General features: G+C 41.6%; 1 protein-coding gene across 1 annotated transcript in view; it reads right to left on the bottom strand.

Moving 5' to 3' along the window:
* Positions 1–310: 310 nt before the first annotated feature.
* LOC126212602 (translation initiation factor IF-2-like) overlaps positions 311–17618 on the bottom strand; it is a 50044-nt gene continuing 32736 nt past the window's right edge. The window contains exon 2 of the mRNA XM_049940030.1: positions 311–546. Coding sequence (XP_049795987.1) covers positions 311–546 — 236 coding nt within the window. The remainder of the gene's footprint in view (positions 547–17618) is intronic.

A 17618-nucleotide genomic window follows, 5' to 3' on the forward strand; every position in this document is an offset into this window, starting at 1 on the left:
GAAGATGGAACGGTACCCTCCCTTAGTTCTAGGCATAGCTCCTACAAAGTCGATAAACATCTTATCCATCGGTCGCTGCTCTCTTTGACACTGAAGTAGACCCAGAGGAGCGTGAGAACTGGCCTTGCTCCTTCTACAGTCGTCACACTGACTGCTGCACATCATGGTACAGAGAACGCCACGTCACATGGGCCCCGTCTTGGCAAAAGTTTTATAGAGGTCTAGGTGCACTCCTAGTACAGAATTATGGAAATATTGAAAGAGAAGTGAAACTAAATCAAGTGGTGAGCAAATCTTAACATCTCTGGGCTTACCAACCTGTTAAAGAGTAACTGGGCAGGCCTTTGCCAGCAGTGACCTTCCACTTGATCGGACCCATATGTGGATCCTCATTCTGCTTGGTTTTAAGGTCAATGAATAATTGAGGGATCTCTGTGAGGACACTATTCACCACTTGACTACTGAAGTCATCCTCTCCCCCTTGCTGAGATTTGGGGTCTTCACTAAACATCTTGCTTAGGGCGTCAGCTGCCTGATTGTTGGAACCTTTAATATCACGCACCTTAAGGAAAAAAGGTGCAAACTGGACTGCCCACTTAGCAATCCTTCCGGTTTTTCGAGGTGGAGCTAGGTCTTAACTCAATGCTTCATTGTCAGTTAGCCGGCCGCGGTGGTCGTGCGGTTCTAGGCGCTCCAGTCCGGAGCCGCGCTGCTGCTACGGTTGCAGGTTCGAATCCTGCCTCGGGCATGGATGTGTGTGATTTCCTTAGGTTAGTTAGGTTTAATTAGTTCTAAGTTCTAGGGGACTGATGACCACAGCAGTTGAGTCCCATAGTGCTCAGAGGGTATCCTGGTAGGCATTCCAGTTGGCACGGGAATAGTCATGGACATACTTAGGGGGAGGGTCATTACGAGGGTCGGGGCGGGGGCGACGACCGTCTGAAATGGTGAGAAGGACAGGGAGAGGGTCGCTACCAATAGGCTTCAGGACATCCACCGTTATGCGGCCAAGGAGGTTGGGGGAGGAAAGGATAACATCGGGAGTGGACTTGGATTCGGGATGGGTATGCTGGGGGATGGGGATGAGGTCGCCTTGAAGGGAGGAGAGGAACCGATGCCACCGCCGTAACTGGGCGGCGGAACGACTATGGATGTTGAGGTCAGCGGCGATCACGTAGGAGGATAAGGTACGGTCAATGTGGGAGAGGAAGTCGAAGGGAATAGGGGAAGAAGAGACTAAGGATCAGGTGTTCGGTGAGGTCGGGAAGGAGAGGTTGGAGCCGAACAGGGATCTGGCGGTGGTGACCAATGGCAACTCCGCCACGCGCAATCGGGAGGGAATTATCGGAGCGGTGGAGGAGATAGGGCGAAGTGTGGACTGTGTGGTGGGGTTGGAGGAAGGTTTCATTGAGGAGGAAGGCATCCACGCGGTGGGTGGTAAGGGTGTGCAGGAAGAGGTTCTTGTTGGCGGGAAGGGAGCAGATATTGTTGAAAAGGATATGGTGCTGTCGCGCCATGTCAGGAATTTAGACAAGGGTGTCGAGACGGGCAAGTGAGCCTACAAATCACTGCCCATATATAAAGGACTCCTGTAGCGACATCGTTGGGGAAGGAAACACATTTAACCTATTTACGAGTCGCAAGTCTTATCTTAGCCAAAAGAAACATAGGAAATACATCGTACTAATTTTAATGATTGTAATGCTCATTACCTTACTTGAACATAGCATCTCAAGACGAAAAAGAAAACTGACAAGTGACCTTCAGTGGAGTTCAGCGCTATCTACCGTGTGCATCGTGTAAATGAATAGTTCGCCACTTGGGATTGCCTTAAGCCACGTCTTCCTGTTGCTGATCCCTGGTGACCATTCCTAGCACTGCTGTAACACAATGCAAGACAAGCATGTGTGACATGGACTAACTGATGTAGAGTCCTCAGTTTAAAAAAATACACTTCACTCAGTCTCAATTGAGGATATTGTTTTGTCAATACACCTTGAATTTATCACGTGAATTGTAGATAGAAACTGGACCATACAAGTGGTTTCACATCGCTAAAGTACTGTTATTTGTTGTAAAAATCCTGTACAACATTATGGCATAGGTTACATTTCCTCTAAGCATTTTCTAATCAGGTAGAAAAATATGTTATTATCAGCTTAATATCTACCATGTCCAACACCACAGGACTAGAACATTAAGTTCACTGTTGGTGCATGACGGAGTTACAAGAGCATGCTCCACCTCTGTCCCAGGATGCCTCCCCACTTTCGAACTATCTTAAAGTAACCAAACGACTGTGTTACCTATGAAGTGTTTCAAGAAAGCAGCACAAAGGAGTTGTAAATATCAGATTTATACTACTATCACTTAATAAATTCGGTAATATAGCTAGTTTTATTATGATGACCATCTCTCCCTGTGTAGGTGGGATATTGAAATTCCGTTAACAGGTCTCGTTGCTACACAAAAAACCCCTCTTTACAACTCCAACTTTCGAATGACATCTGTGGTACTCTCCCCTAGCATTCAGCAGCCTGGCGGCAGTAATTGATATCAAATTGATGGACTAATTAATTAAAATGATGACGAGAGTGCCTTTGCAAGGTGAGTCATTTTTTTTTTTTTCCTTGCAGTCGGGGAACCATTACAGGCGCTTCTGTGACGTCTCTGGAGGCTCCTCACAGCCGAGATAGTCATTTCCACTGATAACAACATGGGTGCTAACCGCCGTAAAATAGCTGAAGACAGCCAACGCTGACGCTTTCTGACTCTCAATTGCCTCATCATACTTGTGGAAGTAAGTCACTTAGAATTATACTTCCGAACTAATCATGCTGAGACCTGGGGAGAGTAGGATGTTTCACTCTCTACTCCACCTCTGTGTCACCTCAGCCCTCCCCCCCCCCCCCCTCCACCCTGCCTCTGGGCCGCACGTGAACAGCTACCAATGCCACTATCAGGTCGCGAACCTCTGCCCACGTGTTAGGGCTCTATTGCTCCCATCCAACAACAACCACTCACCATGCTAGGCAGCTGTCAGTGATTCCACCCGTCAAAAGTTGTCCTATCTTTCTCAGAAGGAGTGGTCGCTTGAATGTTGCTGGGGTAAATACCAGGATGCTGAACAGTATGCTCCCCTGCATCCCTTCTGCAAATCGAAACGTTCTGAGACGTATTTTCGGAATATCCCGGAAGACTAACCCAGTGAACAGTAGTAAAATATCTGTCTACTGACCGCAACATCCCAAACGTGTACGAGTCTGCAGATCTAGGTTTCCCTCAGAATTCAGTCCTATAGAAGTGTTCGTATTGGTTCCTGCCAAATTAGAGGGCAAATGCTTCAAGGTCTCAAATGGGAATGGAATATGATGTTCTTCTCAAGGAAACTCTTGAGAACCAACGTTTGAAGCTGACTGCAGACTACTACCGCCAACATACATTTTGTGTACGGACCACAAAGAGAAGGTACGAGAAATTAGCGCTCATGCAGAGGCGTATACACAGTCTTTTTCCCCCCTCGCTCTGTTTGCGAGTGGAATAGGAAAGAAAATGACTAGTAGCGGCAGAGGGTACCATTAACCATTCACCGTGCAATGCCTTGTAGGGTATGCGTAGAGATATAGATGTAAATTTAGTCTACATATTAAGATGTCAGTTCATGCATTTATAGACTCACAAAATTCAAGGAAAAATCTTGTCTCTTACTTAGTGGCATCACAAAAGATGAAACTTCCGCTGCTGGTTGTCTCTCTGTAAAAGCCTTCGTATTACCGCCTGATTTTCGCACTAAAATCACTTCACGAGATGTACGTGAGAGACTATAATATGTTTGGCCACAATACTTAGAAGCAAAGGTGTAGAGCTCCCCTCTCTACTCTCCTTCTATTACACTATCGCTTAGCCTGTCATATTATCACGAATCCTCCAGCGTTCAATATATAGCATCTGAACACATGTGATTTCGAGAGTAAGAGATGTCCCCCGCCAAGTTACAGATCCCTAATAATTATCTCGAAATCTCAACAAGTTCCAACAGCACTGTTTCAGTAGTTAGAAGTCTGTCTAGTTCTCCACCTGTCGCTGATTAGGTAGAGAGCTATCACAATGAGAAAAAATAGCACACTAACGTACAGGAAGAAATTCACAACAATGCAGAGTATACAACGTCTTATAACGTCCACAGCTTTTACACGAAATTTTCCGAAGTAATGTAACTACCTACCCCCATGAACCATGGACCTTGCCGTTGGTGGGGAGGCTTCCGTGCCTCAGTGATACAGATGGCCGTACCATAGGTGCAACCACAACAGAGGGGTATCTGTTGAGAGGCCAGACAAACGTGTAGTTCCTGAAGAGCGGCAGCAGCCTTTTCAGTAGTTGCAGGGGCAACAGTCTGGATGACTGACTGATCTGACCTTGCAACACTAACCAAAATGGCCTTGCTGTGCTGGTACTGTGAACGGCTGAAAGCAAGGGGAAACTACAGCTGTAATTTTTCCCAAGGACATGCAGCTTTACTGTATGGTTAAATGATGATGGCCTCCTCTTGGGTAAAATATTCCAGAGGTAAAATAGTCCCCCATTCGGATATCCGGGCGGGGACTACTCAAGAGGATGTTGTTATCAGGAGAAAGAAAACTGGCTTTCTACGGATCGGAGTGTGGAATGTCAGATCCCTTAACCGGGCAGATAGGTTAGAAAATTTAAAAAGGAAAATGGATAGGTTGAAGTTAGATATAGTAGGAATTATTGAAGTTCGGTGGCAGGAGGGAGAAGACTTTCGGTCAGGTGAATACAGGGTTATAAATACAAAATCAAATAGGGGTAATGCAGGAGTAGGTTTAATAATGACTAAATAAATAGGAGTGCGGGTAAGCTACTACCAACAGCAAAGTGAACGCATTATTGTGGCCAAGATAGACACGAAGCCCATGCCTACTACAGTAGTACAAGTTTATATGCTAACTAGCTCTGCAGATGATGAAGAAATTGATGAAATGTATGACGAGATAAAAGAAATTATTCTGGTAGTGAAGGGAGACGAAAATTTAATAGTCGTGGGTGACTGGAATTCGAGAGTAGGAAAAGGGAGATATGGAAACATAGAGGGTGAATATGGATTGGGGGAGAGAAATGAAAGAGGGAACTGTCTGGTAGAATTTTGCACAGAGCATAACTTAATCATAGGTAACACTTGGTTCAAGAATTATAAAAGAAGGTTGTATATATGGAAGAATCCTGGAGATACTAAAAGGTATCAGATAGATTATATAATGGTATGACAGAGATTTAGGAACGAGGTTTTAAATTGGAAGACATTTCCAGGGGCAGATGTGGACTCTGATCACAATCTATTGGTTATGAACTGTTGATTAAAACTGAAGAAACTGCGGAAAGGAGGGAATTTAAGGAGATCGGACCTGGATAAACTGAAAGAACCAGAGGTTGTACAGAGTTTCAGGGAGAGCATAAGGTAACAATTGACAGGAATGGGGGAAAGAAATACAGGGATGAAGTAGTGAAGGCAGCAGAGGATCAAGTAGGTAAAAAGACGAGGGCTAGCAGAGATCCTTGGGTAACAGAAGAAATATTGAATTCAATTGATGAAAGGAGAAAATACAAAAATGCAGTAAATGAAGCAGGCAAAAAGGAATACAAACGTCTCAAAAATGAGATCGACAGGAAGTGCAAAATGGCTAAGCAGGGATGGCTAGAGGACAAATGTAAGGATGTAGAGGCTTATCTCACTAGGGGTAAGATAGATACTGCCTACAGGAAAATTAAAGAGACCTTTGGAGAAAAGAGAGCCACTTGTAGGAATATCAAGAGCTCAGATGGAAACCCAGTTCTAAGCAAAGAAGGGAAAGCTGAAAGGTGGAAGGAGTATATAGAGGGTCTATACAGGGATGATGTTCTTGAGGACAAAATTATGGAAATGGAAGAGGTGGTAGATGAAGATGAAATGGGAGATATGATACTGCGTGAAGAGTTTGACAGAGCACTGAAAGACCTAAGTCGAAACAAGACCCCGGGAGTAGACAACATTCCATTAGAACTACTGACAGCCTTGGGAGAGCCAGGCCTAACAAAACTCTACCATCTGGTGAGCAAGATGTATGAGACAGGCGAAATTCCCTCAGACTTCAAGAAGAATATAGTAACTCTAACCCAAAGAGAGCAGGTGTTGACAGATGTGAAAATTACCGAACTATCAGTTTAATAAGTCACAGCTGCAAAATACTAACGCGAATTCTTTACAGACGAATGGAAAAACTAGTAGAAGTCGACCTCGAGGAAGATCAGTTTGGATTCCGTAGAAATGTTGGAACACGTGAGGCAATACTGACCCTACGACTTATCTTAGAAGCTAGAATAAGGAAGGGCAAACCTACGTTTCTAGCATTTGTAGACTTAGAGAAAGCTTTTGACAATGTTGACTGGAATACTCTCTTTCAAATTCTAAAGGTGGCAGGGGTAAAATACAGGGAGCGAAAAGCTATTTACAATTTGTATAGAAACCAGATGGCAGTTATAAGAGTAGAGGGATATGAAAGGGAAGCAGTGGTTGGGAAGGGAGTGAGACAGGGCTGTAGTCTCTCCCCGATGTTATTCAATCTGTATATTGAGCAAGCAGTGAAGGAAACAAAAGAAAAATTCGGAGTACGTATTAAAATCCATGGAGAAGAAATAAAAACTTTGAGGTTCGCCGATGACATTGTAATTCTGTCAGAGACAGCAAAGGACTTGGAAGAGCAGTTGAACGGAATGGATAGTGTGTTGAAAGGAGGATATAAGATGAACATCAACAAAAGCAAAACGAGGATAATGGAATGTAGTCGAATTAAGACGGGTGATGCTGAGGGAATTAGATTAGGAAATGAGACACTTAAAGTAGTAAAGGAGGTTTGTTATTTGGGGAGCAAAATAACTGATTATGGTCGAAGTAGAGAGGATATAAAATGTAGACTGGCAATGGTAAGGAAAGCGTTTCTGAAGAAGAGACATTTGTTAACATCGAGTATAGATTTAAGTGTCAGGATGTCATTTCTGAAAGTATTTGTATGGAGTGTAGCCATGTATGGAAGTGAAATATGGACGATAAATAGTTTGGACAAGAAGAGAATAAAAGCTATTGAAATGTGGTGCTACAGAAGAATGCTGAAGATTAGATGGGTAGATCACATAACTAATGCGGAAGTATTGAATAGGATTGGTGAGAAGAGAAGTTTGTGGCACAACTTGACCAAGAGACCAGTTGGTAGGACATGTTCTGAGGCATCAAGGGATCATCAATTTAGTGTTAGAGGGCAGCGTGGAGGGTAAAAATCGTAGAGGGAGACCAAGAGATGAATACACTAAGCAGATTCAGAAGGATGTAGGTTGCAGTAGGTACTGGGAGATGAAGACGCTTGCACAGGATAGAGTAGCATGGAGAGCTGCATCAAACCGGTCTCAGGACTGAAGACCACAACAACCACAATATTTTGGCATTTGCTGATGTCCTGGGGTATTAGTTTTCCACTTTAGAGTTGTTATTATGTGTGCATTCTTATCAGTATGGTACAAAACTGGAAATGGCCCTTGAACCGGGTTTTCCTTGGAATACAGAAATAAACTGGTAGCCAAATACGAACAATACAAATACATGTAATCAAGGCCGCAGAACACATAAAACAATGGCCAAAGAGTATGCATCGCAAATTTTCAAAGATATTGCAAAAACTGATATAATTAACGTTCATGTGCAGCCGTGTTCTAATGTAAATGTTAAGCAAGTAGTGTAAAGGGATGTCCTATCCAACGATTCTCGACACAGAAAACAAACAAGCCAATTTGGACGTGAGATGAAATGCATAGCTTTAGTATCAGCGTAATTGACACAAAAGACTGTATGTAATTGCAGTGGAGTAACAAAGCGAATGCCAAAGTCAGTGCTATTAAAGACTTTCAGAGAGAGCCATAGTAAGTGGGCTTTATGTACAAATAAACAAAACTGTGCAACTGAACTCGCCTGTCGGAAAAGTGAAAATATTAGTCCTGCATAGTGTGTAATAACGTTGACGCTTAACTTCAGTAAAGTGTTCAATTGCGTGCTGGTGCAGCATCCTGTATGCTGCTGCATCCATTTTCAATAAGTTACCACAAGAATTTAAAAATCTTAGCAGCAATCCACGTGCTTTCGAATTGAAACTGACGGGTTTCCTCATGAGTCACTCCTCTTCTGTCGAAGAGTTCCTTGAAAAATTAAGCTGATTATTGTTGTATTGTTGATTGCGTTTACTGAAACTTATGGCATGACTTTTTTCGGGTTCATAAACATTTTATTTTTATTTTTTATTATCTTTATGTTGTAATTTCATGTACTGACACGTTCCATATCCTTGAAGATTTGCTCCTCAATTTGGTTCTACAGAACTTGACATGTAAATAAATAATAATAAAAAAACTCTTAGGTAAAGCACAAGCAGCTGTTCTAGGGAACTCACACTGCTACGAACCGAGTGTATACAGAGTGCAACGCAAACCATACCTCAACAATGTTCCATATGAAGCTTTGGAATGTTGATGTGAAATACGAGCTACGTGATCGCTCAGTACACGCAGCAATTCAAAACGTAGACTTGTTACTGCTAAGCTATGAATGCTGTTTTAGTGAAAATAGTGATAGCATGAAATGTCAATAAATAAACTGCAATGCTTATTGCAAACAAATAGAAATCATGATGCAATCGAAAAGAAGCAACAACATGGACAACAGTACAGGTAGCAAAAGCTCACTGCAGCAAACAAAACGCAACCAAAAGAAATAAATGGAAAGAAAGAACTGTAAACTATCATCACAAACAGAATATACAGTCATTATGTCCATCCATAAGACAATATTTGTACTAATACATCCTCTTTCAGCCAAACCGCACAATTATATGCTTAATCTATTGTATTCCATGTACTCCATACCCGAGATGCCTGTCCTGTGAAAGAGTAAGACCTAGCCACCAGTATCCAGTAACCAGCAGCAAATCCTGCCATGTATTCCAATGTTCCTGTCTGCACCAGAGGGTCATGGCATCAACTACCGTCTATCAGCAAGAACCATCGTTCTGGAACGTCGATCATCGCAACTACAAACAATTGTGTTAGATGTTGTAAAAATGTGATAATTCTTAATCATACTCAATTAAGATTTAGATTTGTGAGAAAGAACGTTTATTACAAAATCACATAATGTGACCTTTAAACGAAAAAGCTGTGTAACAGACTCTTGCACTAAAGAACTGTTTAAAAACTGAATGTTCTATGTAATAATTCTGCTTGTCACGTATTATCATGAACGTTTTATGGAATTCAGAATCTAATGTGTTTACAAAATGACATGACAAAATACCTATGAATTTCTATAATATTTGTACTGTCTTGTAACATGTTACATATTATTGTACTTTACTATCCTAATTTCAAATGATTTTCAGTTAAAAAAGTAGACTGAGGAATGTAAAACCATCCCTTGGTTTTTTACCTTGTATTCCTTGGGACCGCATCTGAATAGGTGGAGTAGTAATTACAGTTGGGTACAAGTTAGAACACAGGTTTCAGTCAAATAACATGGGCAACAGTAAAGTGTGAATGTAAATGTACTCAAATTATCGCCCTTTTTCTGAAATGAAAGAAGTGATATCCGTGTAACATATAAAACTGAATTTGTGCCCATGTACTATGAAAACAACAAATGAAGTGACGTTAGTTGAATGCTGATCTCCAACAGTCAAAAGAGTATAATCTCAACATTCATGGGGCATTTTATAACGTCCCCAACTTTTATAGAAAATTTACCCAAAGCGATCTAACTAAGCCAGACACCTCTAGATAATACATCGATAATCATACGAAGATCATAACGTGTAAGTAGTATAAACAGTCCTCAAACAAGGGCGCCATTCTCTTTCGTTTTTTGCTCTGCTCCTTTGCTCTTTTCTTTCTGCCATTGTGTTTGTCTTTTTCTGTTGGTTTGATTCGCATTACGCAGTTAATTCTATGAATTAGAAGAATCTAAACATCTTTCTTAGATTATTACTTACTTATTTTCAACTGTTACCAAAAATCAGAAAACCAAGTGCATGCGTTTGAATATCTTTCATTTCATGTAGAGGATCTTTTGTTTTCAATATTATGCTGTGTGAAATAGTGTAAATTGACTTCTATTTCCTTAAAATATAGTGTTAAAGTTTAATCATATTTCATTTATAAACCTGTCCTCCCTTTACAGATTCACAATTTTGTGTGTTTTCTTGGAAGCTGTTCTTTTGGTTATTATATTTCATGCGCCGTAGTCTTTTGTTTGTGAAATACCACAGAACCTGCATTTATTTTAATATCACAAAGTCCGATAATTAGTTTAATACTAATTTCTGCAAGGACACATATTTCAATTCACAGTCAGTTACAAATTTTACCAAAAGATTTCCTCTCCAAGCCAAAGCTGTGGGTCATTTGCTACTTTCAGAATACATTGCATTGACTTTTGTAAAACTTCTGAATTAAGTTAATCATTTAATGAAAGAAGCTCCAGTTTCATTTAACGTAGTCGCCATTGCTTCTCGTTATGATATAAAAATAGTTTACAACCTGAAGTTGTCTTTCATATTGTGTATATAATTCTTACAATTTCATGTTTGTAATCACGTGTATTTTCTGTTCCATGTATGAAACACATAACTAATGTCTGCAATTGAGAAGCATCAGGAGAATGAACCAAGAAAAGGAATAACAAAAGTAAAAGCACGATAAGAAGTCGTAACTGAAAGGTATGGGAAAACAGTGTTTATCACGCTAGAAATACGACAGTGTAATGTTGACAGCACAGTGTCTCCCACCGCCTTTCTCTGTCTCTCTCTCTCTCTCTCTCCCTCTCTCTCTCTCTTTCCTCCTTATTTTTGTAATGTCCAGCGGAGTAAGACGACAAACTATAAAAACTACACGAACGTAACGTGCAAGACAACTCAACAACATTTTACTGCATCTCTTTCTCCCGATATATCGGAAATAAATAGCATTTGCGTATTACCATCGACCATAGTGGTGATCTCATTAAATAATATGTATTTGTGCACTGGAGCAGGCCATCAGTGATTGAAGTCTCTCCCATGGACCTGTGTACACTACTTATCTCCTTGTTGTACCTCCCTGCAATTTGCAGTGGGGATGAAGTCAGCATGCATAACTTTTCCGGACTTTTGAGTTCCCGTCAACTGCAGCACTACACGAGTCTGCTGATACATTCTATGATGTATCAGTATCAGACACTGAAATGTTTCCAAGCTTCGAGTTTTCACTATATCCCTCACATTCTGCACTCGTAGAGTCTCACATAGCTACAGAACGACTATTACTATACTTTCAGCTATGTAGTTCGATTGCTTTCATGCTCATTCAATCGGAAATGGATGCATGTAGATCATCAGAAAGAGGGATATTCGTATGAATTTTTTTAGTAGGTTGATGTGTATTGCATGTGTAAAATCAAAGCACACTTGGTTATCTTAGCAATATGAGCATATTCATATAGACGAAATGTGGAGAATATGACCTAAAAACGGTAAAAAAGTACAAAAAGTGAGGGAAAGAACATATAAACTCAGGAGATATACGACAAAATGCGGGAAAATTGAGGGAGAATGAGAGAGTATTTACGTGTCTGTTTACTGCTGGCAAGTTCTTGTTCATGGAAACGAGTGTGTGACAGCAAAAGAGATATGAGAAAAAAATCGGAATGGAAGCACTGTGACTCAGGGAAACAGTAATCAACGACACCAATAAGACAGCCTGAGTAGACTGTTTAATATGGATGGCATAGAAATGTAAAGAAACAATATTAAATATGTCAGATCAGAAGCCCTGGTGTGACCACAAACTTACCTGTAACCTTATAAAAGACATCATATTTGCGTCAGTGACTGTAGCACTTTATTTAATTTCACAATTACAATTTCGGCCTTAGGCCATTATCAAGTGAGATGTTATGGCTTTAAGCCATGTCAACCTCAAATAAGCTGACACATTTATACGCCACTGTCATTACAATTAAATACACTGGTGACTTTGTTACATAGTGTAAGCACACATTCCCATATGCCATGAAACAACATAGTCTGTAGATACACATGTTCATTAGCCCATCACTAGTCACTTATGCACCAAACTGCAGCGGCAGATTACTGTTTACAGGCTACTCGTAGCCTGATGGGCTAATGAACATGTGTATCTACAGACTATGTTGTTTCATGGCATATGGGAATGTGTGCTCACACTATGTAACAGCATCAAAAAATGTATTTAATTGTAATGACAACGGCATATAAATGTGTCAGCTCATTTTAGGTTGACATGGCTTAAAGCCATAACATCCCACTTAATAATGGCCCATTTTAAGTGCTGAATGTTGTAGCCTTAGGAGCGCATGTGTTTATGTCCTCTCTTTTACCAATACCTTCCAGGTACCGATCCTAGACTCTATTACAATACTCTAGAGTTGATAATCGTTTCTTGCTCTTCTTAACTGTCTGCTATTACACCATGGCACTTTCACTTACTATACATCGACAAGGAGTGCTAAGCTCCTCGACATGGTCGCATCTCGAGAAATCTCGTGGGCTTGGAGGGGTTAGGACTCGGAAAGCTCCACTCAGTCATGAGACGTGGGGTGTAGCGGTCTTCTTCTGATTGGTTGCAGATTAATTCGGTAATGGTGCTGCAGGAGAGGTTGGTCAATGACAGTGTGAGGAAGGTCTTTGATTCTCTAATTTTACCCTAAGACAGTGATAATGCTCTGTGACCCTCATACGATGAGAGGTAGATCGTAAATTAAGCACTATGCTCGAGGTGTTAGAAATATGTAGAGCGCTGTCTGGTATACTTTGACAATTTATGTGTTCGAGAATTAACACTGAAAGGATGTACTGAGTACTCATCTATATACATTTGCAATGATACTCGCAAAGTAGAGAAGGGGTGGTTTAGCTATGATACTGAAACTCGGGGAGATATGCTGTCACATCATTGGCTGGTGTTGGAGTTACTGTAAAATTGCTAAACTTGTTCGCACTATCAACTGCGATGCTCATTATTAGATTACATCGATGGTGTCTTTTCCATCCCGTCCGTGCATTGGCATACTGTTGGTTACCACATTATTATTGACTGATACCTCTTGTTTGAGTTGGGGAAAAAGTTTTGGTGGATGGATAGCATCTTCTGGTGTGGATAGCACCGAAACGCTGATCGCGTACATGAGTGCAATATGAGGAAATAGTGGAAGGGAATGCAGAGACATTATCTATTCTGCCAGAGTGAGAGACGAGTCTAAATGTTGAGCTCGTGAATCACCTTTGGACTGAAGTTTGAAAACCTATGCCAAAACCATAAAACTCTTCCAGTTTCCTTATGTTATAACTGTCTTTCATTTAAAATCAGCTGATGTGTGGCATGTTATGCTACCCACCATAAGAATATGATTCACATCATGCAATGTCTAGTTTCCTGTGAAAGGCCATGGATCAGAACATCTTAATGTCAGTTTAGAATGTGGCACAGGCCTCTAAATCGTGACAGAAAAAACGAGATGTTTGGCATTGTACAAAAGCGCGTTAGAAAACAGTGTTTGAAACAACTAAACAGCACCAGAGGGAGCGTCTCATGCGATTTAGTATAATCTGTGGGATATGATCGTTCACCTAGAGCATAGGTGATCAAACTTTAAAGTGGCCTCTACAGTGCCTATGTATTTAATAGGCGGCAGTAGCAGCAGCTGGTTGAGATGTAAATTCGGTGAGGGACCGGGTATACCGTTAGGAATGCTTGGATGGTTGCATACTGCGCTATTCTACGGAGTATTGCGAAGTCTCTTTCTCAGTGCTGGACCACTCTGCAGCTATGCATCATTGCGCCTGCATCGGTGCCTTGATGACTTCTAAATCGTATCAGCTTTTATAGTTCATAATTTTTATCTGTTGGGCTGATTGATTTGAATGGGTGTGGATCTGTAGTACTTGTATCTAGTTTGGGGATGTATCACATCGCATGCATTTCCACCGAATGGTCAAAACAGGGTCCTGTTGCAGTAACTCAGGTCGTTCTGTTTCTACATGGGTTGCATAAGATGGTGGATATGTCTATCTCCGACTTCTACTCAGTTCCGACTTAAATTGGAACAGTCACATACGGGAAGCTGCAGAAGTGGGAGCAGTTGCAAGATGCGTAGGGGGTGACTAAAACCATGTTGGAATTTTACTGTAGCAGCTAGGCTCAGGGACAGGTGACTCGTTTCGAGATATGGAAGTGTCAGAAATATGATTGAGTAATGGTTGTAATCATTAAAGGAGTTGTCAATAGGATCCAACGCAGGTATGTGCTTGAACGGAAAGACTCAATTCCAAATCATGGATATTATTTCTAGCAGATAGCGTTACACTAGAGATCTGGAAAGCTAGTGTACATTTGCTTAAGACCTCAAGCGTCACATCATCTACTACTACTGTTTGTGTTCCTTCTCAATCAGTCATCGCCTATAACCCAGTGGATGTGTCGCAGAACCTCTGATATTGTCTCAAGAAAGAATGCACTACAAATACTATAGAATTATCTAGCTGGGGCGGAGTGAGGGAGTCGCAAATACCGCTTACATACCACGTTCCTTCGCCAATTCACTTTCAAAGTTCAATGATTTTATCACGAGGTTGCATCGTGGGCTAATAATACGCGTTCTTACTGCTACTGTCACGGTATTTGTCTGGAGAAAAACCACCTCATTCAGAGGTAATGTCGTACCTAGATTTGTAAAGCGGGTATAGCTTTTAACATGGATACTTGTGTGCACCTGTAGAACCAAGACCGCTTGTGACAGTAATATACAGTAGTTGTTGCGATCTGGCCGATTACGTCTCTCTTTCTAAGACACTGTGGTAGGACTCGCAAGAAAAAACTTACGAGACATGTCCACCCATCACTAATTTTATCTCACTATTATTTCATATCACAGGCAATCAGTTATTGACGAAGTATTATACTTATTAGTATTGAGGGGGGGGGGGGGTGGCATGATATGTTCACATTTGAGCATCAGGCTTATAAAGTATGTGTTCGTGGAAAGGAAATGACTTATGTCCAGTCGTAAGTAAGGTACAGATATTTGCATTTGCAGAGCCACAGCCTTCAGCAGGGTGTATTTTCGATTATCCACTCATTGTCGAATGCCATTCAATTGAGACCACGATCGTAACATTTAGTTGTAAGCACAGCGATAAAATATATATACGTGACCGATTTCTTAGGATGATTGATTGCACCTGTGCATGCTCGACCTGCAGCGCTAGTGACCTGTGTGGGAATGATTCACGTTTCCCGTTAACGGCAGCAGGCGTCCGAATGCAGAGGCCTTTTGGAGTGTAGAAATGTATCTGAGTTAACTTCGCCGTCCTCTGGACGACAGAATAGTGAACTAATACTTAGTATGTGTTGGGCGGCTTATGTGATCAAGTGGAAATTTGAGAAGACTGCGTATGGAGGTGCGTTTACGCTGGACTCCCATGTAAATTGTTCGGTTGACTGCTTCTGCACATTTCGTGCCTTTATTTAACTGAGAGAAGATCGACTGTGGTGTGTGGAAGACACGTTTGCCGGTTCTCTAGGCATCGGATAGACTTGAGTTGACCTGTAAATTATGGGAATAATTTCAAATCTGTTACATCACCGACATCGGTATTCGAGAGTCGAAATATCAGTTTCCTCTATTTCTTTCTAGTTACTCAGTGGTTTACAGCACGCTGGACCTCGCTCAAGTTTGGGGTTTGTAGAGAAATAATTTCCAGTCTCTGTCTTGGGAATTATGTTGCGCTAGCGATCGGTAGGACGATGCCTAGTGCTTGATATCGAGAAGCACCGCGAAAATGGTATAATATTATGGTGATCCATGCGGAAATACGTGTGTTCTTGTAATCACCGAATCTGGAGACGTGCGCAGAAAAGCGAACAAGCAAGGAGGCACAAACAGTAACGCGTTTATGCTGAGGGAAAACGAGTGCAATTTAGTACACGTTAGGGAACGTTAGTACACGCTAGTACACGTTATTACACGTTTATGTACGTTAATGTATGTGACACTCTTCCCCTGAAATACACCACTTGGATTTCATCCTACCATGTAGTCGTTGTAGCTCAATATTCAAACTCCTGTCATTGGTGGGGGAGCAGTGTAGTTGAATAAGTCTTTCCGTATTTGACGATATGTATGGCACTTTGCGAGGTTTAGTTGTCGATGCAATATGGTGGTCAGTGTAAAATAACTGCTAAAAGTTTCGTCTGCAGAAGGAAAAAAAGGCTGATGGTGCTTCGATACCGGCAGCATCAGTAATTCGGCGGGTAAATTCGATAAGAGCCAATCATAATGCTCGATTCATTCACATCCTTTGTCTGGGATATAGGAGCCTCTACAAAGTGGTGAGAACATTTGCATATGTTGGGAGCAGGAAGACTATCACGTTTAGGAGCGCTGGGAAGAGTGCATTCGATGTTATTCTGCACTATTTTCGTAAACAGTTTCTGTTAGGGCAATAATTTTCGTGCATACAAGCTGAAACATCAATAAAGGGAGCGATAACTATTTCTGGGACACTATACAATTCCCAAGAGGTCGACCTGTCTGTTATTATTTACAAAGCCATGTGACTTAAGAATAACACTGAGAACCTTTTAGATGGCGAGTCGCCACGTGGACGTTTCTCAGCGATGTGTCAGTGAAACTGGGGTGGGTATGCAGCTCGTACGGTTAGGGAGAAAGCAGCCTGTGCTATTCTGCTATCAGTGGTAAAGACAAGTGCTGCCCTGAGGTATCTCGCATATGGGGGATGCGCCTTGGAGTTCTGCGACATCGGTATAACCGAGACTGTATACTCAGAAATAGAGACAACTTTCACCTGCATCTGGTGGCGGCTCGCATTTGTGACGGCTCACACGTCTCGTCGTATCATCAGCAGCTAGGTGAACACATATTTAGATAGGAATTTCTCAGGTATAAAGTATGAATGGGATGTCACCGTCACACGCTTGAGGGCATCTGTACGTGGTTTGACAGCTGACAGCCGCGTCACTTCGTGGTGGTTGCCTCTAACCTCCTGTGTGCTCCACGGAATGGGGCGTGGCGGAGGGCGCTTGCGTGTCTGTTGCATTATTTTGCGAGCGTTGCTGTAGGCTGTGCTATGAGTTATTTGGACAGTTTACGAGTACTGAGTGTGTCTATGCATCTGTGTACTGCATTATTTAGGAGCAGTTTGCATGTCTGTACTGAAATTGTTTAGGAAAATTAGGAGTTGTGGGCGTGTCTGCAGACTGTGTATTGTGATCCCAAGCACATCAAGGCTAGTGTTTTGTGTCAGTGTGATATATATACTTTATTCCTAAATAAAATGTTCCAAAATAAATAGAGTGTACTCCTTCCTTACTCTCTCCAGCAGCCCAGTGCAGGCTAAGTCATTTCCGCACCATTTTCCCCTACAGACCATCATCTTGGATTTCATCACTGGTGGGAGGACAGCACCATCTGGTGGCATTACTTTGTACTATGTTTG

This window comes from Schistocerca nitens, chromosome 11 (assembly GCF_023898315.1).
Source record: "Schistocerca nitens isolate TAMUIC-IGC-003100 chromosome 11, iqSchNite1.1, whole genome shotgun sequence".
NCBI lineage: Eukaryota > Metazoa > Arthropoda > Insecta > Orthoptera > Acrididae > Schistocerca > Schistocerca nitens.